Here is a 23,150-nt window from a genome sequence, read left to right as displayed (position 1 = left end):
GTGATACTTAACAATAAATTTAGTTGTTGTAGCTTTCTCACATTATTGGTGTTCTTAAAAGGTTTTCCTTCAAATGCACACTGAATAAAATGAATGATAAATATGAAAGAAATTTGTTTCACCACTCTATGGGATTTTATCATAAATTCTATGACTTCCATCACTGAAAGTTTACAGGAAACTGTTTAGATGTTGCTGCAATAGCAATACAAATTTTTCTCTATGTACATAAGAAAATGCCACAAATTTAAGAGCTATTGGGGGTTTGTATACAGAGGAGGCAATAGAAAAAGAGTGAATACAGTGTTTTTTTTCTTTTTTTTTTAAACCCTCAAAACGAAATCACCCTTTCTAGGTTTAAAATACTTTATTTCAGCAAAATGAGTGATTTGTATTTTCCTTCCATATCAATATGAAAACATTTAGGGGCATTGTTGTTGGTGATGTGTGTATGTATGTTTTAAGAACTAGAGAGTGTATAGGAACAAGTGTACTTTTTCTTTCTAAGCAAAAACATCATCTCTTGATGATTTGAGAAACCTTCATATTTATTCTTTTCTATAGTCCCAAAACAACCTTTATGTGATTGAAGCTGGACTTGGTCCAGGGGGTTGGGGAGATTTTCAAATTCTCTTTTAATCCTTGGTCTTTGTTTTCTTGTTCTAGCCAACCATCCTATTGCTGTAGCCTTTATTCTTTTGAGAAGCTGTGTTCCTTTGATTTATTATAGATACCTTATAGACTTAAAGTAATATAATGAAACTTTAGAGCTTAATGACTTTTGAGGTCTCCTAGTCCAAATCTTATCTTTGAAAAATTTAAAAAGCGAGACTGGAAAGTTGAAATGACTTGCCCAAGACAACTTGACTAATTAGAGGTAGACAGCTGCCATTTTCTACATGGTTTAAATATAAATACCGAAATCAAAAGAAGACTGGAAAAACATTATTAAAAAAATGTCTAACTTGTTTGCTGATCATTTTAGTGGTTGAGGGGAGATGGAATAAAGCTAACACCTGGTAGTCGTGGTAGGGTCTGGGATTCAGATAAGACTTTTTTTGGTAACTATTAAAGCTCCATTTTAAATAAATGGAGATTTTTTGCCCTGTCAAAAACAAACAACAAACAACAGCAACAACAACAACAAACTCCAGCATAACTGGGAAGGTATTAGCATAGGATCCAGAATCTGCAAGCCTTTCTTTGTCCAGGTACTGTGTGAGATACTTTCATATGCATTGTTATAATTTACAATTTAAACAGTATTTCTAGTGTGGTAAATTAGTTAACTGTTCTTTTCCCTAGATTTTGTAGTTGTAGAAAGGGATCCAATGTTATTCAATTTCATTAGCTGTTATGAGACATAAAAATTGGTATATAATTGAAAAATGCAATACACATTTGGCAGAATATTGTAAGACTGCAAATTATTATTTATGCAAACACAGATATAACAAAACACATATGGGCTATAATGTTTAGATCAATATAAAGTCCATGGTTTATTTTTGGCACCATTCAGAAAGTATTTAGAAATTTGAGACTATATTTAATCATAAAGGAGGAAATAAAATAACTTATAATTTTACCTTTTTCTTTCATAATGAAATTTACTTCCTAGTAATATTTTGTTATATTTCATATAAGTCTTTTATCTATGTATGTATGAGAAGGAAGAACATGACTAGCTTGTTTACTGCCCTCTCTCTGGTGCCCAGAATAGTGCCTGGCTTATAGAAGGTACTCAAAAAATAGGTGTTGAGCAAATGAAAAAATGTTCTGCAAGATTGGATCATACTATACGTACATTTTTGTATCTAAAAACTCTTTATTGATTTTTTTAAGTTAATAGTCTTGGAGAACATTCTTAATCATTACATCGTGTGCCGTCATATGGATGTACCACAATTTGTTTTACCATTACATTAGTGACTTACAGCTTTTCACTATTATAGTACAAAAGTACATTTATAAGAATGTCTTGTTTATTATTAAAGTGGTAAAAATGTTAACATGGATGAAAAATAACTCCCATGATTGTACTATAATGATCTCACCAAACTTCATCACCTCCTTCAAGTTTCTGCTTAAATGTCTTCTTAGTGAGCTCTGCCTTGAGCATCCTATTTAAAATTGCAACCTACTAAACAATCCTGTTCTCTCTAATGCTGTTCTATTTGTTTCCAGAACCTTTTTCAATATTGAACATACTATATAATTTGTGTATCTTTTAAATGTATTGGCTTTCTTTCCAACTGGAATGTAAGGTCTATGATGGCAGGTAATTTTTGACTGTTTTTGTTGCTCATATTCCTCAGTGTCTTGAACAATGCCTAGAACATTGTACATGTTCAACAATATTTATTGAATGGTTTAGTGAAACTTTTAAAAATGGAACTTTTAAAAAATTCGACATTCTTCAGTTTCAATGGAATTGAAACTTTTTTTTTTTTTTTTTTTTTGAGATGGAGTCTCACTATGTCACCCAGGCTGGAGTGCAGTGGGACCGTGTTGGCTCACTGCAACCTCCATCTCCTGGGTTCAAGCAATTCTCCTGCCTCAGCCTCCTGAGTAGCTGGGATTACAGGCACCCACTACCATACCCAGCTAATTTTTAAATATTTTTAGTAGAGATGGGGTTTCACCATGTTGGCCAGGCTGGTCTCGAACTCCTGACCTCTGGTGATCCACCTGCCTCGACCTCCCAAAGTGCTGGGATTATAGGCGTGAGCCACCGCGCCCAGCCAACTGTCTGTTTTTTTAAGTTAAGAATCCTTTTTCCTTCACATGGGCAACTCTTATCAACCAATTTTTGCACCGGCTAAAACTTCGATTTTCTCCCTTTGAACATGTACACGTTATCCAATTAAATCAAATTATGGCACTTGATTGAATCTTAGGGCAATTTTGGATAAAGTCAAATGTCATGTAACAAATACCCCAAGCTTTGGTTCTTCAAGTCAGTCTGAACTCTGTCTTTAGGTAGATGGTTTTGTATGAGAAATGTCATCAGTATCACTCCTTATCCCTTTCCTCACCTGGAAGTCCTTCTGGTAAGAACCTTAAGGCATGAACTAGCAAACTCAGGTTAATCTGATTATTTATCTATACTTTGGGATGATTTTGCCTTAGTCTTACCCTAACTAATATTGGTCATATTCTTAAAATTTCCTTAGGAAAGACATTTTACAAACTTCTACTTACTTTTTCACTGTGTATGGTTTATACTTTCCTTTAAAAATAATATAGTACTCAGGAGGCTGAGGTGAGAGGATCACTTGAGTTTATTCGTTTGAGGTTGCAGTGAGCTATGATAGTGCCACTGCACTCCAACTTGATCCAACTTGATCAAATTCTCATTTGAGAATGAGACCCAGTTTCTTAAAATAAAATAAAATAAAATAATATAAAACAATAAAAATATTACCACTTTATCTGTGGATATGTTAATAATATTTTAGACAATAGCAATTTATATAGCTACAGTAATCCCCTATATTTATATGGTATTTATAGTTTCAAAGCTTTTTAATAAGCATGATCCTGTTTAATTATAAAAATAACCCTATGAGACACACAGGACCTGGTTTATTATATTCATTTTGCAGATGAGGAACTGAAGCACAGAAAAGTTAAGAGACTTAGTCTAGATCATAAATCTAGGAAGTGGTAGAGAGGCCAAGAAAAATCTGTTTTCTGAGTTCTACTAGTTCAGTAACGTCTTTTTTCTTTTAGTCACTTTAACCTTCTCTCATAATCATCTTTTGAATCATCATCTTTTTGTTGACCTTTCTTAAAAGAGTCTATGAAAATAAAAATAAATGATCAGAATTTAAAAATTTTTAAAAATATTATTTTACTTGGTCTACTAGTCATTCCAGTTCTCAAGGGTTTTCCTTTAGGTTTTTATGTTTTTTTTTTTTCCATAGCCTTTATCTTTTCCTTCATTCTGGCTATGAACATGGCCTTTTGTAGCAATTTGTGAAACCACTGGCTGCCATGTCTGCCTTTTGACCTTATAGAAGAAATACATAAAACAGGATATTTAAGAGTTTCATAAAGCAGAGAAAGGAAAAAAAATCTAGGGTAAGTGGTACTTAGAGACATAGGCAGCTAGGCCTCAATAAGATCCATATACAACAAGTGGAGTTAAAGGACAGATTCTAGTTTTTTTCCTATAATGGAGTATATAGTTATGGGTGTCAGTTGTCCAACCTTTTAGCTAATACATTGTGTCTGCCATATTAACTTTCTCCCAAGACTGTTCCTATCCTAGTAAACCCTTACTACTCTGCCCCACACCTGCTATGATGAATAGGACTTGCTTATTCACATCCAGAAATATGAAATGGATAATTAGCTAAAAGGTCAGGGAATGGTTATGGTTTTAGATGGACTACTGCACTCAGCTACAGAAAAACAAGGTGGAATCTTAGTTATTGGAATGAAGGCAAAAGGTCAAGGTCAAACTAGCAATAAGGTATATAATTTTATTTTGAGTTCTAAGGGATTATGTTGGAGTTCTTCTTAGGTGAGTTTAAGGTGATCCTAGAGCAGTGGCTCTGTAACTTTTAAGGTATGTAAGAATCACTTGGGTGGTTAGGGCTTGTCAAGTGGGGCCCAGGTGTGTATATTTTTTGCAAGCATCCCAGATTATTCTGATGCAAGTGTTTATAGATTGTATTTGCAGAAAATTGCCATGAAGCCTAGGATGACATTTATTGTAGGATAAGGGACCATGTCACTATAACTGTTGAGAGAGGAGGCATTTGGAATTTGAAAGTCAGACCTTTCTACTAAGAGAAAAATGTATGTCTTGTGCCCAGAGCTGAGTTTTGTTTATCTGCATATAAAAAGCAATAAACATGGGCTGGTATGTACTGGACCGGTGTGCTGTAAGCCTGTTAGATTTTTCTCTTCATGTATCTTGTATCTTGTATTTATGACCTGAATGCTTTTGTAATATCTAACAAAGATTTATACCGTTTAGTGTAAAAAAAGTAAGGCTGATTATTATTTTGGGCCTAATCTAAACTGTCCCTCATTTTTACTTTCCTTTTGATATCTACCTAATTAAATTCCCCTGTTCCTTCTACCTTTATAAATTAAATAGCATGAGTTGGGCAGACTGCTGTAATGCTAAGGGTTAACCAGAAGAGAATTACAAATGAACTATCTAGAAAGTTGATTATTAATCCAGCTAGAGAAGAAATATGCTTTTACTTAGCAAGAATGAGTATCCGAAGAGCTGATAATATTGTTCAGGCAGTGGGGTGGAATGGCAGAGCTTGGTAAGTAAAAAAAACTTGGAATTAATCTTTTATGTCCACTTTTTAAAATGATTAGAATGTTGATATATTTAAACAATTAAGTCTAAAATGAATTTACAAGCTGCTGGAACAAATCTAAAAAGTTCTAAATCTGTTTGTTAATGAGATCCCTATACATGCTATTGGTAGACAGTAACTAAAAACTATTTACATAAGTAGATAAATATATTTAATTTTGAATATTTAGAAAAATACATGATTAGATTTGTGATTAAGAACAAGGAGATGGGCATGGAGAAGTGATTACTAAAACAATCTAAGTCCAAACCTCAAGGAATATAAACTGAAGAATCTTGAGTGACAAACTCTCTTGTTTTTTTTCACAAGAGGAAGTTCTGGGTTCTTAGGTATTAAAATATAGTTTAAAGTAAAATATTCACGTAAAGATTCAGTGAGGTATTTTCCAGATGTCTAGTTAACAAAAACTGTTACAGGTTCTGATATTTTTGGGGTCCCAGTACTCATTTCATCATGATGATTAATAAGGACTTTTCTAAAGACAGCTTTTATGGTATTTGTGAATTACAAGGAAAGAGAAATGAGAGGATCTGTGCTATTTGTACAAAGAAAATTAAGTGAAAAGATATGATTTTAATAATGTTCTTCCACTAAAGACTGATCCTCCTGTTGTAGAAGAAATTTTGATGTCAATATTCAATTCTATAAGATTGAGGTTTTGCATGAATTACTTCATATTACAAAAATGAGCCTTTTAAACATAATGTGGACCATACATTATTGAATATTATTGAAACTCTATGTAATCATAAGTCATTTCAATGTACTATTGTTGTACTTAGGAGAAGTTAGGAAATATATTAAACTTGCCTTACATTGCAATTCCACACAAACAAATGCACATTTTCTTCCAGTGTACTTCTTGAGTGGGAATAAAAAAAATTCAAATTAGCATTTTGTCATTTAATGCTTAAATGAGCACAGAAAAAATATCTTTTTCAAAAACTAAAAATTCAGTGTTGGAAATCTACATTCTATGTGTGCATGTGTTGGTGTGTGTGTATTTGTGAAAATACATAGTATATATGCTTTCAAAATGCCCGAGCACTATTTAGTCCTATATACTCGACTTTTGTTAGTTCTAATGTTCTGGCCTATATTTAAGACTGGGAATAGTAGATTATCGTAAGTGAAATAATAAAAATAGTTAACATTTATTGAGCTCTTGTGTGCTAAATGCTGTGTTTTTAATCTCATTTAATCCTCATATTAACTCTGTGCTTGTTGGAAAGCTGTAAGGATTATAGTGTATGCTAAAACAAAAGATAAGCTAATTAAAGAACCCCTAACATCTGATGCTAAAAGTCTAGAGAATAAAGGCTCAGGAAACAAAATGAATAAGAGGGGAGATCTCTAAATTCTATGTGCTTGAATTTCTCAAAATTGGAAGATTTGATATGAGCCTGAGAACGAAGAGGGAAGGGAAATGAATCAGTGAATTCTTAGCATTCATTAATTCTTTAAACAATTATTATTATGAAAATTTCAGTCATATAAAAATGTTTAAAGAATGGTATAAATACCTGTGTTTATAAGAAATAAAACATTACCAATATAGTTGAAGCCTTTTCTAGTTTTACATCTCCCTGTCTTCATGCTAGTGGTAATGAGTCAGGCATTTGGTGTCTTTCATTCACATGCTTCTTAAAAAAATTGTGCTTAAGTTCCATATTCATTGTATGGTAGGGAAAACCCCACCTACCATTCTTTGGGATCCAAGAAATACTTTTTCTTGGCTTCCTATTATACTTTAATTAAACAAACAAAAAATATTCTTAACATAAAAGACCCTGGCCCCACAGAATCTGACCCCTGTATTGCCAGCCTCAGCTCTTGTCTTTCTCCCAAATCATTCTTTCTGATCCAGCTACTGTACTGGTCTAGTGTCAGTTTCTTGGACCCTCTAAATTCTTTTCTATACCAAGATATTCACATAATGCTGTGTTCTCACCTGGAAGGCACCACTTTCCACTCTTCATCAGAGTGATTCCTGTCCATTCTTCAGATCCCTGTTTAAATGCCATTTACTCAGAGAAACCCTTCCTGCTCCTTCCAATGCAAATCTTGTCTCCCTGCAAAGATCGTGTTTCTTATCCTTTAATTTATTTTACAGCAGATATTGCAATTTGAGATTATGTATCTGTGTGGTTTTTGTTTAGTGTCTGTCCTTCACTCAGGACTGGCCCATTTTGTTCTTGGATGTTTTACTTAGCATGTAGCACACACAGTCTTGCACATTACAAGCATTCAGTAAATATTTGTTGTTGTTATCAGGAAGAGGAATGCAGTGAATTAGAAAGAGTGAAAAAAGGGAGATTGAGAGAAAGCAAAGTACATAAAAATAGAGTCTGTTGGTTGGTTTGGATGTACTGTTTAGAGAAAATTATGCAACTTGATGCTAGCTAAGATTGGGGTGAGAGTGGTGGTAGAAATGTTTTTGTTTCTTAATATCTAGCTATAAAACATTTAACAGCTTTTCTTCATTGTTGTTTCTTGTTTTTCTGTGTAGTCTGTCACTTTGTGTCCTTGCTTTGGGGAATCTGTATTCCTGGACACAGGAACCGAACTTTCAAATTTTAAACTCATGGAGCAGCCCCAGTGGCTATAATCTTATTGTGGAAATGCTATAATGGGCTGTAAAAATCTGGAAAAATTTAAGACACAGTTGAGAAAAAAATACCTGGTATTTTTGCAGAGAAAAGCCATGAGACCACATGGAAGGGTTTTAAGGTAGATAACAATAACCAAAATATTCATAGTGTTGCCAGTTGCTAAAATATTGGTAGACACTTTTGTTTTTCTTCAGGAGAATATAAAAAGGTTATCAAAACATGAAAAAGAAAATGAAGTCAGTCTGAGAGGATGGCTGGGGTTTATGAAATGTCAGAATATACTTATATTATATTCTATGTAAATCTTTGCTAGCATTTGTAATTAAGTCCAAGGCTAAAAGATTATGCTGGAACCTTTTTTTGTTGGTGATGAGGGAAAAGGAGACAAAAAAGAGGATTTAATTAAAATGTTTTGGTTTTAAAAGGAGGGGATTTATACAGTGTCTCACTTGAAGTCGTAGAAGGTGCCATTATTAATGACATTGCACCTTATGTTTTTATTACATATTATACTTTCAAGTGAACTTTTTCATATATTATCTTATACTTTTTTTTTTACTTATCTGCATTTTAAGAGCAGTGAATGACTATGGAATTATAATAGCGCCTTTTTCCATCTTCTTCAATGATATACATAGTAAAAATATACTTAAAAGTTTCAATCTCACAGTATTTGGAAAGATGAAAAGTCAGTAGATTCCTTTGAGGCCTTATAGTAACCCTGTGAGATGGTTAAAGTAGAGCTGTTATTATCTTTGTTTCACAGCTAGGAAAATTGGGACAAAAATCAGACAAGAGCCAGGACTGAAACCTTGTTTTTCCTTTTTAAATGTGTAGGTGTAACTTTCTAGATAAGATGCATATTCACCTCATCCCTGCACTCCCCAAAAGATTTAGATGGGAAGTTATGTTCTTCTAAGGACCAGGATGAATTAGGTGGATGTCCTCCGTAAGTTTTCTAGATTTGGAAGTTTTATTTTTTCTACTTTCCTAAAGATGCAAAGTAGTTAACGGTTTCCAGCATATGGAACTGAGATGGTTAAAGGCATGTAATTAACAGAGACACATTACTAAGCCTAATTATAAGTTAAGGTTTATCGGATGAAGTTTAGTGGTTAATTCCTTGCCTGATATTTTAGGTTTCCAAAAATAAGAAGATTCAGTTGTGGGCTTAAAAGAATGAAATATCATAATTTTTAGTAAATGAGCTGTGGCTCAAATGAAGCCATGTGATAAGGCAGAAGATAGTAGCCTCTTGAGTAGACAGCCAGGTCACATGAGCTGAAGATGGGCTGGTGCCCATTTAAAAGATATTTTAAAAGCGAAAGTAAAGAGCAATGTGTATGTCACTTATATATACATGTGCAGATAGGCAGAGGGATATATTTTGAAAACAAATGCCAGGAAGTATTTTTAATGATTACCCAAGAAAGCTGTTGCTTCATTAAGGTAAAAGCCAAATCTTCTTGTTGTTTTTTTTTTTCAACTGAACAAATAGTCTAGTTGCAGAGAAATTCGGTTTCTAACACTTTCCTGGGCTCAGGAAAAAGCCCAGGAAAGTGTTAGAAACTGTGGAGCGCTAGACTCAAGTTAGTAGTTGAAAGTCTCAGGGAATCAGAGTCACGGGCAAGCAGAAAAAATAATTTTGTAGCAGTTATGGTTGATTAAAAATGGATGGGCTTTTTGTTGAGATGATGATGGTCTTGTCATTAGAAAGAATTAAGGAGACAGATTAAAATGTTGAGTTATTCTAAATTAAAGTTTATGAGAAGATGTCCTCTGTGCGTCACTTGGCTAAGGCAGGGAAGTGAGTTAACTTAAGGGACAAACATATATTCCTCTATTATGTGAAGCCAATAATGAAGTTCATGAAGGCCAGATGTACTTTCTGGGTTGCTCAAGCATATGAATAATAAAAAAAGGTGTGTTTTTATCTGCAGACAGCCAATTGATATCTGGAATTACCCCAAGTAAGAACTTTAGACTTCACCATGTATCCCCAAACCTCATAAGAATTGGTGTGAGTGGAACTGTATTATAAAGGGAAACAGAAATCATTTTGTTTCTCCATAGGGTCCAGATCTGGAAAATAAGAATTTAAATCTGCATTTGGAGGAACAGGCTTTAAAAGTAATAAAAATTTTATTTACTTATCTTTAAAAAGCTTCTGATCTTCTGACATATGAAAAAGATAATAGATCACATGTTTAAGCACTTTAGAGATTTTCTGTTATTTTGGTTTCTCTTACTGAGGTAATACTTTCATTTAAAACATTAAGAATATTTTAAATTTAGACAAGTAAGACACAAATACATTCTTATTGTAGAACAGTGCCTGGTATATAGTGGACTGTCGTTAAGCATTTGTTGAATTAATAATTATTGAAAAAAAGATGAGCAAAATTTTTCTTAATGTCTTTTCTCACCCTAAAGACTATTTCTTTTCCCAAGAGTAACTACTATTTTCAATTTTGTTTGTATCCTTTCAGACTTCTTGTATAATCACATACAAATGTATGCCATTATATAGAAACGTGCAGCTTTATTTCGTGTCAGGGTAGCAGTTTCCCCTTTTACACATATTGCTTTATAGTTTACATGCTTTTTTTCACTTAAAATGATGGCTTGGAGCTCTTTGTCAGTTTATATAGCTTTATCTCTTTTCCTTCTACATAATATTTTATACTATATATGTACCATTGTTGTATTGATAGACATCTGAGTTATTTCCAATTTTAATATTCTCAACTGAAATTTTAGGTATTTAAATATTGAGGATGGCAAAACCTGACATCTTTTAAAATATATAAAATCAGTATAGAAAATTTCTACTTGGTAGAGTTATGAAAATTAAATAGAACGGTAAAGGCACCTAGCACTCAGTGAATCTTTAATAAACATTAGTCCTCTCCCTTCCTTTCATCTTCTCTTAAATCATTTGCATGAGGATAGGATTGAAAGAATAAGGAAATATGATCTTTCACATACTCATTTTCATCTTTACTTATATGTTATTTGTATTGCTCACTGAATGTTTAATTCCCAATCTGAAGGCTGTTGAAGGTATTGACTGACTTAGTGCCTCTTTCACCCATTGTTCTTTAATGATTGGCTGAGGAGAAACATGTTTACTGATAATGAATTAATTCATTCACTGATGACTAAACATCAATTTGTGCCTACTATATGCCAGACACAAAGGGTATAAAATGAAAAAAGGTATGATTCTCACAAGAATCTTGCAAATTTGTCACCAAGACAGACACATAAACTAATAAATATAGAATAATGTGACAAGAGCTTGGGTAAATCAGGGATGGGAACAACTAGATGAGCAGTCAGGGAATGTTTTCTTTTTTTATTATTATACTTTAAGTTCTGGGTTACATGTGCAGAATGTACAGTTTTGTTACATAGGTATATATGTGCCATGGTGGTTTGCTGCAACCATCAACCCGTCACCTACATTAGGTATTTCTCATAATGTTATCCTTCCCCTAGCCCCCCACCCCCGACAGGCCCCAGTGTGTGATGTTCCCCTCCCTGTGTCTATGTGTTCTTATTGTTCAACTCCCACTTATGAGTGAGAACATGCAGTGTTTGGTTTTCTGATCTTGTGATAGTTTGCTGAGAATGATGGTTTCCTGCGTCATCCATGTCCCTGCAAAGGACATGAACTCATCCTTTGTTATGGCTGCATAGTATTCCATGGTGTATATGTGCCATATTTTCTGAATCCAGTCTATCATTGATGGACATTTGGGTTGGTTCCAAGTCTTTGCTATTGTGAATAGTGCCACAATAAGCATACGTGTGCGTGTGTCTTTATTGTAGAATGATTTATAATCCTTTGGGTATATGCCCAGTAAAGGGATTGCTGTGTCAAATGGTATTTCTGGTTCTAGATCCTTGAGGCATCACCACACTGTCATCCACAATGGTTGAACTAATTTACACTCATTAATAATTAAAAAACTCCCAGCAATCTAGGAATATCATATAACTTTTTTAATCTGAAAAGGATGGCTATGAAAAACCTACAACTAACATCATATTTAATGGTGAAATAGTGAGTGCTTTCTTCCCAAGATGGGAAACAACAACAGTGTAAAAGCATTCCTGTTTTTTCACAACCTCTCCAGCATATGTTGTTTCCAGTCAAGGAAGGTTTTCATGGAGTAGGTGACAGTTGAGATCAAACATTAAAGGTTTATTAACATTTCATTGAACAGATCAAAGGAAAGGACATTGGAGGCAGAGGAATAGAATGTGTAAAGGCATGAAGGAGTGAAAAAGCATGGTATCATTTAATATGTCTTTAAGGCAATACAAGAAATCTTTATTATCAGAGAGTAATTGGTAGTGAGAAAGGGCCATTTCATCCACTGAAAATTGAGAAAGGATAACAACTATAAACTCTGGGCAAAACACAACTATATGAAGGCACTGAAGAGCAACTTGAAACAGACTGAATCTTGAGAGGAGAATGAGCTTTGGAAGAATGGAGGGAAGGAAACTGGGTAAGTTTGTCATTTTCAAGCTTTCTAGTATGAGGGCAGGCTGCAGAAAAAAACAGCATTTTTTTCTGACCTGCAGAATCAAGGGAAGAGACTTTGGGCAATCACAGCTGCTAAGAGGTGAGGAGATAATCCCGAGAAGGAAAAAGCCAAAGAAAGGGAACCCCAACTTGTATATTACAAATCTCTGACTGATCCCCAAGCCATCGATGTACAGAATTGGTCTCAAGTAGCCTAAGTGAGGTTAAAAGAGCTAAATAGCTAAATAGTTGTTGCTCACTGCAAGTAAGGCAAAATATGCAGTTTGAGTCTCAGCAAGTAAGCTTCTTAAACAGCAATACTATTTAGAATACTATAAATGAATCTAGAGTCTCCACAGCATAGTGATCACAATGTCTAAGATATAATCCAAAATTGGTCAACATATGAAGAACCAGGAAAATTTGAGGAAAAAAAAAAAAAAAAGACATCTCAGTAGAGAGAGATAAATTATTGAAAAGAGCCAAAGGGAACTTTAAAAAAAATGGTATCTGAAAGAAGAAAATCACTTGAGAGGATAATCAGCAGAATAGAGATGAGAGTGAAACTGAAGATAGATCAATAGAATTATACAATTTAAAGAACAGAGAGGCCAGGCATGGTGGCTCAAGCTTACAATGTCAGCACTTTGGGAGGCCTAGGCAGGAGGACTGCTTGAGACTAGAAGTTTGAGACCAACCTGGGCAATGTAGCAAGACTGTCTCTACAAAATAATAAAACTAGCTGAGGGTGGTGACACGAACCTATAGTCCTAGCTACTTGAGAGGCTGAGGTGGGAGGATCACTTGAGCCCAGGAGTTCAAGTCTGCAGTGAACTAAGATGGTGCCACTGCACTCTTGCCTGGTTGTCAGAGTGAGACCCTGTCTCTAAAAAACAAAAACAAAAAGCCCCAAAACAACAGAGAAAAAAACTGGAAAAGAAAAGAAGATGAATATAGGATTAGGGATATATGACAATATTAAAAGGTCTAACATACATGAGTCCCAGAAAATAAAAGACAATGATATTGGGGCAGGGAAAAAATTGAAGAAATAATGCCACCAATTTCCCAACTTTGGTGAAAGGTATAAATGTACAGTCATAAGAAGTTCAGCAAACTCCAAGCAAGATAAATGCAAAGAAAAGTACATCTAGGCACCTCATAGTCAAATTGCTGGAAACAAGAAAAATGTACAGGCAAAAATTGTTTTTCTTTTGTAAAGACCAAGAAAAAAAGACAACACAACTTACCAATATCAGGAATGAAAGAGGAATTATCACTACACATCTTACAGTTATTAAACTGACAATAAGAAAATATTATGAATATCTTTATGCCAAAAAGTTATACAACTTAGATGAAACAGACAAATTTCTTAAAAAAAAAACTTACTAACTGACACAAGATGAAACAGAAAACTTAAATAGCTGTTTCTGAAAGAAATTGAATTTGTTCATTAAAAAAATAAAAATTTCTGTGAAGGAAACTCCAGGCCCAAATGATTTCACTTGTGGATTCTATCAAACATTTAAGAAATAACATCACTCTTACATAAACTCTTTCAAAAAATATAAGAGAAGGGAACAATTTCTACCTAATTTTATGAGGCCAGCATTACCCTAACACCAAACCTGAAAAAAAAATTATAAAAAAAGAAAATTATAGACCAATGTCCTTAATGGTCGTAGATGCAAAAGTCTTTTTTTTTTTTTTTTTTTGAGACAGAGTCTCGCTCTGTCGCCCAGGCTGGAGTGCAGTGGCCGGATCTCAGCTTACTGCAAGCTCCGCCTCCCGGGTTCACACCATTCTCCTTCCTCAGCCTCCCAAGTAGCTGGGACTGCAGGTGCCCGCCACGTCGCCCAGCTAGTTTTTTGTATTTTTTTTTTTTAGTAGAGACGAGGTTTCACCGTGTTAGCCAGGATGGTCTCAATCTCCTGACCTCGTGATCCACCCGTCTGGGCCTCCCAAAGTGCTGGGATTACAGGCTTGAGCCACCGCGCCCGGCCGATGCAAAAGTCTTTAACAAAACAACAGCAAATCCAGCAATATAGGAAAAGGATGAAATATCACGACCAAGTAGGGTTTAGTCCAGAAATATAAGATTGGTTTAACATTTGGAAAATGTTGCTGTATTAATAGAGTAAATTAGAAATCGTATGATCATTTCAATAGATGCAGAAAAAACAGTTGACCACACCCATTAATAATTAAAAAACTCCCAGCAATCTAGGAATATCATATAACTTTTTTAATCTGAAAAGGATGGCTATGAAAAACCTACAACTAACATCATATTTAATGGTGAAATAGTGAGTGCTTTCTTCCCAAGATGGGAAACAAGATACTGTCCATGCTCATTCATCCTACTTGACATTGTATTTAAGGTCCAACCATTAGAATGAGGCAAGACAAGGAAGCAAATAGTATAATAATATAAGAGGAAAAAAGTAGGACTGTATCTGCATCTTTGCCAAGGTCATGCGATACAAGGATGATTTCTTTTGTATTTTAATGTATTAAGTGGGTGGGGATCAAAATTGCATGGTATACAATGGGAAAAATGATTTCATTTTGAGTCAACTTTTACAAATTAAAATTAATAGAAATAAGTTTATATATTGGCAGCATTCATTTATAATTCTAACTATGCATTAATTCTTAGAAGAGTGATCATGTTTTTAAGAGTAATTTTTCAGGTCAAATATTATGAAAGCAAAATCAATTTTCACACTGTAGTACCATCTGACATAACAAAGGCCATTTTTGCAAATAAAATTTCCTAAGGACTTTGCTTAATCTTTTTATATTCAAATAATTCTTTTATGAATAATCTACCATATTGACTGTCATTCCTGCCACTTTCTGGTTCTTCAGTTTTTTTCTTAGTCTAACTGTAAATTGTTGATTTTTCAATGGTTTGAGCTATTCTCTGACACTATATTTCTTTGCTTCATGAAATCTTGCATCTTTTGCAAGGTGTGTGGTTTTGTTTTGCAGTCACCTTACATTTTTATTTCGAACACTGGTTTCAATGCCACAGTGCAATATCTGGTAATTGACTAGCCTGATTCTCAAACTTGACTGAAAAAAAGATTACAGGTGTATGGCAGTTTTAAAAAGTATTCTTTTGCTTAGGTTACACTTCAACCAGTTAAATCAATCTTTTGAAATGGGACCCAGGTATCAATAGTTTTTATAGGTCTCCACGTGACTCCAATGTGCCAGCAAGTTTGAAAGCACTGTCAATGATTATCAAAGATACAAGGACATTAACCCAAATGTGTGAGATACATGTTAAGTTAATCTGTGAGAGATGTTTACGTGAAGAGTAATTTTACAAATGGTAAGGTTATTAATGAATGCCTTTTACCTTCTATATAATTTTGGTGACTCACGTAATGAATATTTGGATAATGAGAGAATTTCCTAAATCCATTGAGTGCCAAGTATATATGGGCCAGGAATACAATGGTGAACTAAAATGTATGTTGTAGCTTTCTCTAGTTTACAGTCCAAATAAGAGGAAGACATTAAATAAATATTTAATTGTAGGATAATAAATACTGTGAAGGAAAAAGGAGACCTAATTTGGTTTGGGATCAAGGATGGTGACTACACATTAGTGATATTAAAACTGAGACATAAATTAGAAGTAGGATATAGTTTAGTGAAGAGGAGACAGAAGAGGGAACAGTATTTATGAGGGCCATAAATGGAAAAGAAGCTTGCAAGCTCTAAGAATAGATATCAAGGAAAGATGATTTAGAGAGCATTCAACAGAGAATAGTTAGAGAAGATCAGGTCTTATGTTGCTAAGTGTGTGTATATGTGTCAGGAAGTAGAAATAGAAAGATAATGTGGAATCAGCTTATTAATGAGTGTTATATCTATATGAAGGAATCTATATCCTGTAGGTTATGGGGAAATAATGAAGGTTTTTAAGTAGGATATTGACATGATTAGATTTTTTGTTTCAGGGCCATGACTCAGTTACCTCACCCCCCGCCTGCCCGCCACAGAAAAGGCTTTTCCAGTGTGGTATTCTCAACTTAGAATCAGGAAAGTAAACTTTTCTTTGTTTTGTGTTTCCTGCATTATGGTAAAATTATTGAAGTTGAATGGATTCCTCCTTCAATTCTCATTATTATCCCACTTCCCAAGCTAAACGCAAAACCACATGTGTAAGAACAACAACAAAAAACAACTCTGCTAATATTCCTCAAGAGCCATATGCATACCAATACAAGCAGAGTCTTCCTATGAGCATTACATTTTGCCAAAGACAGCTTTGAAATAAGGCTGGGGGAGCTTGAGAGCCATACTCAAGGGGTTGGCCCCAGAGAACAATATGGCTCCAGATACCACAGATCTCTGAACATGTTAATGTGGCCCAAGGCAATTCAACAGCAACAAACATGAAACTATCCTCTTAATTTGAATGACTATTAGCTAGTAGGAAAGGAAATGTGAGAGAAAAAAAAAATGTAAAATTTTAATTAAATAATGTTTTACGTATTTTTCTCCTTTGGACTCAGTTCAGTCATAAATGATATAGCAGTTGCCTGGGATTTCCACAGCATTAATTATTTCAAAAGAGCAAAAAATGAATCAGAACCAAAAACTTATTTATTACGCCCTTCTTTCCTTTTAAGCATCATGAAGAACTCAGCAACTTTTCTGGTCACAGGAGTTTGCATTTCTAAGACTTGGGTGTATCCAATTTAAAATGGATTAAAATATGATCCCAACATAATAATAAAGGAAAGATATTTGTTTTATTTTTTCTTTACCTTTCTGTTCACTGAAAAGTTTTTCTTTTAAGTGGTGGAAATGAGACTTGAAAATAATGACACTACTGAGATAAAGCATACCTCAAGAGCATTTTTTAAAAATTTTCCAGGGTTAAAATGCACTTCAATAAACATTTTACAGGCATGATTTAAACTTACCCACTTTTTATTACGAAGTATAGATGCCTCTGATATTAAAAATGTTATACATTGCTTTTAACCCACTGACAATCAGAATCCAAGAAAAGAAATGAAATAGTCACAGCTGAGTCAGCTAAAGTGACAGATCTGGAGATGTCAAGTTTTGGGGGAAATTATAGAAAAGGTGAACTGAATATTAATTGGGATCAGGGAAGCACATAATCTAAATTCTAGTTATGATTCTGCCACAGATTAACTGTGTGACTGTGTTTCATTTAGTTCATCTGAAATCTGTACTAGCCCTGTACTGTTACTACTACTACTACTAATAACAGTACTTGAAGTAATTGAGAGTGTACAACATCCTACTACTTTTTATTCTGCTTTTCACTCTTTTAAAGTTAGAGCTCTGGTTAATGAAGAAACAGGAAAATGATTTCTATTTCTGGGAAGATGCCCTTTTTCCAGATGAAAAAGTCCTCTAGGATCTGCTGTACAGCTCTCTGGCATGTTCTGTATTAATTTATTGTACATGGTGTTCAGTGGGACAGTTCCAAAGAGAGATAGATACTACAGGTGAGAAAGAAAAAAAAAAGCAATACGTTCATTTCTGATATTTTAGTTTGCTTTCTATGCTGCCATTCTTTTTTTCCCGTTGTTCAGTGTGATTACATGGTAATAGCTACATTTGCCGAAAGCATTTTTATTTCTATTTTAGAATGTAAAAAGGTGCATTTCACTTATGACTATGCTTCTTGAAATTTCTCAATTTTTTCAGTTTATTTCTATCTTTTCCTAGAGTTGTTTAAACATTTTTTTACTCTAAAAATGAGGGTGTGTCAGAATTATTGCAAGCAAAGATAGAGGTAATCATATGTGGTTTTTGTTATAAGGTTTGTGTTGCTACTGACTACTATTTAAAATAGTATCTCTAAGATGAATCTACTTTTAGCATTTTTTTCTTTTTCACGTGAATTTATTGTGCAACAACTAATCAAATTTTTCTCGTATGTTACATTATTTTAATACCTTTATTCTTCTAGGATGTCATGAGGCAATTTGAACAGGGAACTCAGTTTAGAATGAATTAATCTATTGCACATTTATATATTTCTTAGGTTTCTAAAGACTTCTTCTGTACGTGCCAATATTATTTTTACAATTTAACTATACATTCTGATTCCTAAACAGTTTCTTGTTTAGAAAAAATAGAAAGGTTAAAGAAGATAATTAAAATAACCTATATTTCATTACCAGAGATAGTTCCTGTTAATATTTTGGTGTAATGTATGTGAGGATGAGGTTATATCATAGTTTTATCTTCTGATTTTTAAATTTAATTTTTTAACAGCGTTTCTCAATGGCTCAGCTATCACTACAAACATCTGATTCCTGAGCTGTTCCTTGAGCGTCTGTTAAGACTTTTTATCTTTACATTGAGTGGTCTCCAAATTGCTGGTTTTTTTTTTTTTGAGTTCTTGTGTCTGAATTTTTGGTTTCCTATCTTTGCCTTTTTCAGACTTGAAGTTGTCATTTCTCTGTAATTAGTGTTTTTGCCTTTAGCAATATCAGTCCTCCTCCCACACTCCTTTATAAGCTGCTACTTCTATTTGGCTATGAGCTGTTAAATTAGATAAGAAAAGAGTGAAAACTAACATTTTGTAGGCCTCCCTTTTGTTGTACAGCACTAATGTAGGTGCTTTTACATGTGATACCATTTAATTCTCAGAATAACTCCTTGAATTGCTATTAGTTTATATTTTAAGGATATTAAAGATCCATTTATTGAGCACTTAGTATATGCTAGGCACTGTGCTAAGAACATTACATGTATCTATTAGGTTTATTCCTGCAACACTGCAGCAAGGTGAACTACTATACAGGTAAAGATACCTGGACTCAGAGAAGTCGAGCAACTTGCCCAAGATTGTATTATTGGTAAGTGGTGGAAGCAGGATTGGAACCTAGGTGTGCTCCTCAAATAATTAAAATTATGCTACAGTTATGCTTAAGTAAGAGTAAATAGATTCTGAGCTGAGGAATTCTCCTTTAAGCAAAGTAAATAAGCTTTAATGTATTTCCTTGAGACATCTGTTTTGGATTTTGCTGCCTTTCTGATTCTTCTTACTGCTCTGTTATAAGGATGTTGCTGTGTAAGGAATCTATGGAGCAATGTAGTGACATAAGTGTGGGAGAGTCTAAGGAACTCAGTATTTAAGCTGAATTAATCCTAAAAGAATGAACTTTAAACATTTTATGAAGGAAAGAGCAATTCTTATTATTGTTACAGAAGTCTCTATTTCATGACTCATAGAATCATGAGTGCATTCTTTGCTAAATTTCCTATATCAAAGGGTACTTAAACAGAAGTTAATACAATAATTATCTAACACAACATTGTACAGCTATATTTCTCAGGGAAACAGGATTTAATCTCAATGTATACTTCAAATTATCCATGAAAAGGGAACAAAAAGTTTTAATTAGTTTTTTTGTCTTTGTTTTTGTTTTTGTTTTGTTTTGTTTTGTTTTTAATGGTGCTTAAGAGATTAAGTTGTGGTTAAGAGCTTGATCTTTAGCTAGTCTGCCTAGGTTAAAATCCTGACTCTGCCATTACTAGTACAACTAGTACAACTACCCTGGAGTTGACAATGATTCCACATTGAACTCTCTAACTTCATTTAGGTCCATTTCTTAAATCTAAGCACAGAAACACCTAAAGTTGCAGTATTTTATTCAGAATAGACACAAGCTTCAAGTGAGGAATTAAATATAGCATCTCTTTACCTTTAGATAATTTTCCCCCAAGTTGAGAGATTTCCTCTGCCTTTTGAAAATATACTATATTAGGTAAAAGGGTTACAGTGCAGTTCTTTTCAACAGCTGAATTGAGTGTTGAACATGCTTGGTATCCTATAACAGAGAGCACTCCTTATTAATTTGCTATTTTATTATTGAAAGTGCAAAGAGCAAATTATTCTCCCTCCCTCTGTTGTGTGCATGTGCAAGACAAAGATAAAAGCCATGTTTCCTACGTGGAAGGGTGTGGAGGTAGAGGATGATTTCAATTAGAAATAATGACAGCAATAGAGGCTTCCAATGAAGATATCGTGGCCACCAAAGGACAAAGGCAAGAAGTTAATTCCTGAAGTCGAGGTATTTGATTAAACATTTAGGCTGTTCTTTATGTGTGCAGATGACAAGTATGTTGTTATTTATGAACTGAGTGACACCGTATTTGACAAAGGTTTTTTACTGAATGTTTTGATGATGGTTGGGAGAGAAGCAACCCTGTGATATCCAGAGATCCTTTAATAATTAAAGTAAAAATAACATTCTGATAGGCAAAGACTTTGCTTTTTAAGACTTTTACTCTTCTTTTATAATGATTAACTGTAAGAAGTGGCTTATGTTAATGGTGGTTTATTATTCTGGTTAATAACATTCACTTGGAGAGAAAAATTACCAGACTTTGATTAGAATGTCTGTTGTGTGTTTTTTTTTCCCACTACCTTAACAAATTGTTTTAGAAATAGCTTACAACTTAGTGTCACCCTCAGGTGTTTTTATGTCTAAACATTTATTTTTAAAATTTTGGTATTGTGTCCATTGTGCCTCTGCCTGTGTGTGTATGTGTGTGTATGTTTGGGTTTTGGGAGGGAGTGGGGGAATAAGGAGAAGTTTTAGATATGGAAGTCAGTGAAACAAGATGTGTGAGACTAGAATTTTTTACTGAAAAAGAAAAGGTTTCAAGCATGTTTTCTCTTTTGGAGAGAAAAAAAATGAAACTGACTATATTATGCATATTTTCATGAAGAATGTATATAAATATAATTTGGAAAATTATGAAAACAAATTTACTTTCTAGAGATGGAAGAAAATATATGTGACTTAAAAATTGCAACAGAGGTAAAGAAAAAAATTGAACATATTTTAAGCATAGTGTCCAACTGGGATAAAGTTTTAACAGAACAGGCTGAGCCATTTATAGATTACAACACTTTTAATTTTGTCAGTGTTACAAAGTGTTTATTTTGATAAAGAATTTGTTGATGGTCTATCAGCTTTTCCATGTGCAGAAGTGCAACTGGGTGATTAGTTAGGCTGGAGGCTAGCAGCCAAAATTGAGAAATTTGGTCCCCAGTTCTTTTTCTGGAATAAGAAAAAGCTACTGAGTTTTCCTGGGCCTTGATTCCCTATTGCAGAAATTCTTCACTATCAAGGATGTCAGCTCTTTTCTCTCTTCTCATTTTCTTTCTTTCTTTCTAAAATTCTCTTTTTGTCTTGTGGCATTACCATCTTCGTCTGTGTTTAATTAAGTAAGTACTAATTTTGGAGGTATTCTAGGGTTTATATTAGCTTAGTCATATGGAAATTCTTTACATTTGTATCAATTTTTTCTGTAATTATAAAGCCAAATAATCTATCTATCTATATATATATATATTTTTTTTTTTTACTGTAAGTTTAAAGACAAGGAATCTAAAACTTGGAGAGATTATTTGGCTTGCTCAAGATCATATGTTTAGAAATCAGGGCCGGGACTTTTGGCAGTGTCACACTGCCAATTAATTGATTCCTGTTCATTTATTTTTTTATCTTGCTATATTGATGACCAGTGTCAGTACATTATTTTTATCATCTGTTTAACTATTTTTCAATTGTCTTATTTTATTATATCTACCTATCTATTAGTATTTGCTTGATTTCTTTTTATGTCTCATTTGCAACTTGATATAGTTGACAGGTTTCATCATTAAATTAAATTTGGAATTGGTTGGATAGAATATACCAATACATTTAGGAGATTTGCTTTTCCTAGAAAAACTGTCATAGTTATTTGTGTCTGTTTTGGCAGTAAGAAGTTACTATGTTTTTTTTTTTTTTTTTTTTTGCGTTTAGCCATAATTATGGACTTGTTAAACAATTAGTTGGAAGAGTGGATTTAGATAAAAGAGTAAATATAGTCTTTCTTATTACATTTTTTCTGATTAAAAAACCAAACTATGGTTATTGGAAAAAATTGGAAAATATAAAAAATAAATTATAAAAGCCCTGTAATGACATTTAGAGATACCTCAGAATGTTTATACTGATTATATCCTTGACGTTTTTCTATTTAGATACACATATTTTTTAAAGGAAAAATGGGATCTTATTGCACATGCTGTTTTGCAAGCTACTTTAAAAAAGTTAACATGTGAGCATTTCCCTATGGCATCAAATTATCTTCTCCTGCCTAACTTTTCTTTTTAAAATGAACTTTTTATTTACTCTAAAAGTAACAGATAGTATATACAAGAAATTTAGGCAATACACATAAAAATAAAAAAAAAACCCTTTTCACTTTATATTAAGGTATACACACTTTTTGTATTGAAGATTTTATGTCTGTGCCTATCTATCTAATGTGCATATATATGTATATTTAAACAAAAATGAGATCATATGGTATCAAATGTTTTATAATCTATTTTATAATTTAATGGTATATAATTTACAGTTTCTATGATACCACCTGTTGTTTTACATTATTAATTTTAATGATTGCAGACTATTCTATTGTGGCCATTTCATAGCTTAGCTGGTCATCTATAGGTAAGGTTATTTTTGATTCTCCATTATTATTAACAATGTTGCAGTAAACTCCTTTGTAGCTAAATCTTCGCACACATCTGTAATTATTTCTTTAGTTTAAATTCTTAAAAATAGATTGTTGGGT

The 23,150-nt window shown here is 33.4% G+C and overlaps 1 protein-coding gene across 16 annotated transcripts in view; it reads left to right on the top strand.

Moving 5' to 3' along the window:
• Positions 1-23,150, top strand: part of SOX6 (SRY-box transcription factor 6) — a 766,932-nt gene that overhangs the window by 330,245 nt on the left and 413,537 nt on the right. Inside the window, exon 1 of one of the 16 annotated variants that reach the window (XM_021926871.2) lies at positions 3,917-5,291. The exons of 12 other annotated variants lie outside the window; for them this stretch is intronic. Coding sequence is in view for 1 of the 4 variants with exons in the window: in XM_031653909.1 (XP_031509769.1) it covers positions 17,937-18,004 (68 nt within the window). In the remaining 3 variants the exon portion in view is untranslated. 3 more of the 16 variants (XM_031653909.1, XM_021926868.2, XM_021926872.2) reach the window with 3 other exon arrangements.

Source organism: Papio anubis, chromosome 12 (genome assembly GCF_008728515.1).
Source record: "Papio anubis isolate 15944 chromosome 12, Panubis1.0, whole genome shotgun sequence".
NCBI classification, from domain to species: domain Eukaryota; kingdom Metazoa; phylum Chordata; class Mammalia; order Primates; family Cercopithecidae; genus Papio; species Papio anubis.
Note: the sequence above shows the minus strand (reverse complement) of the source record. Positions and strands in the feature narration are given on the sequence as shown.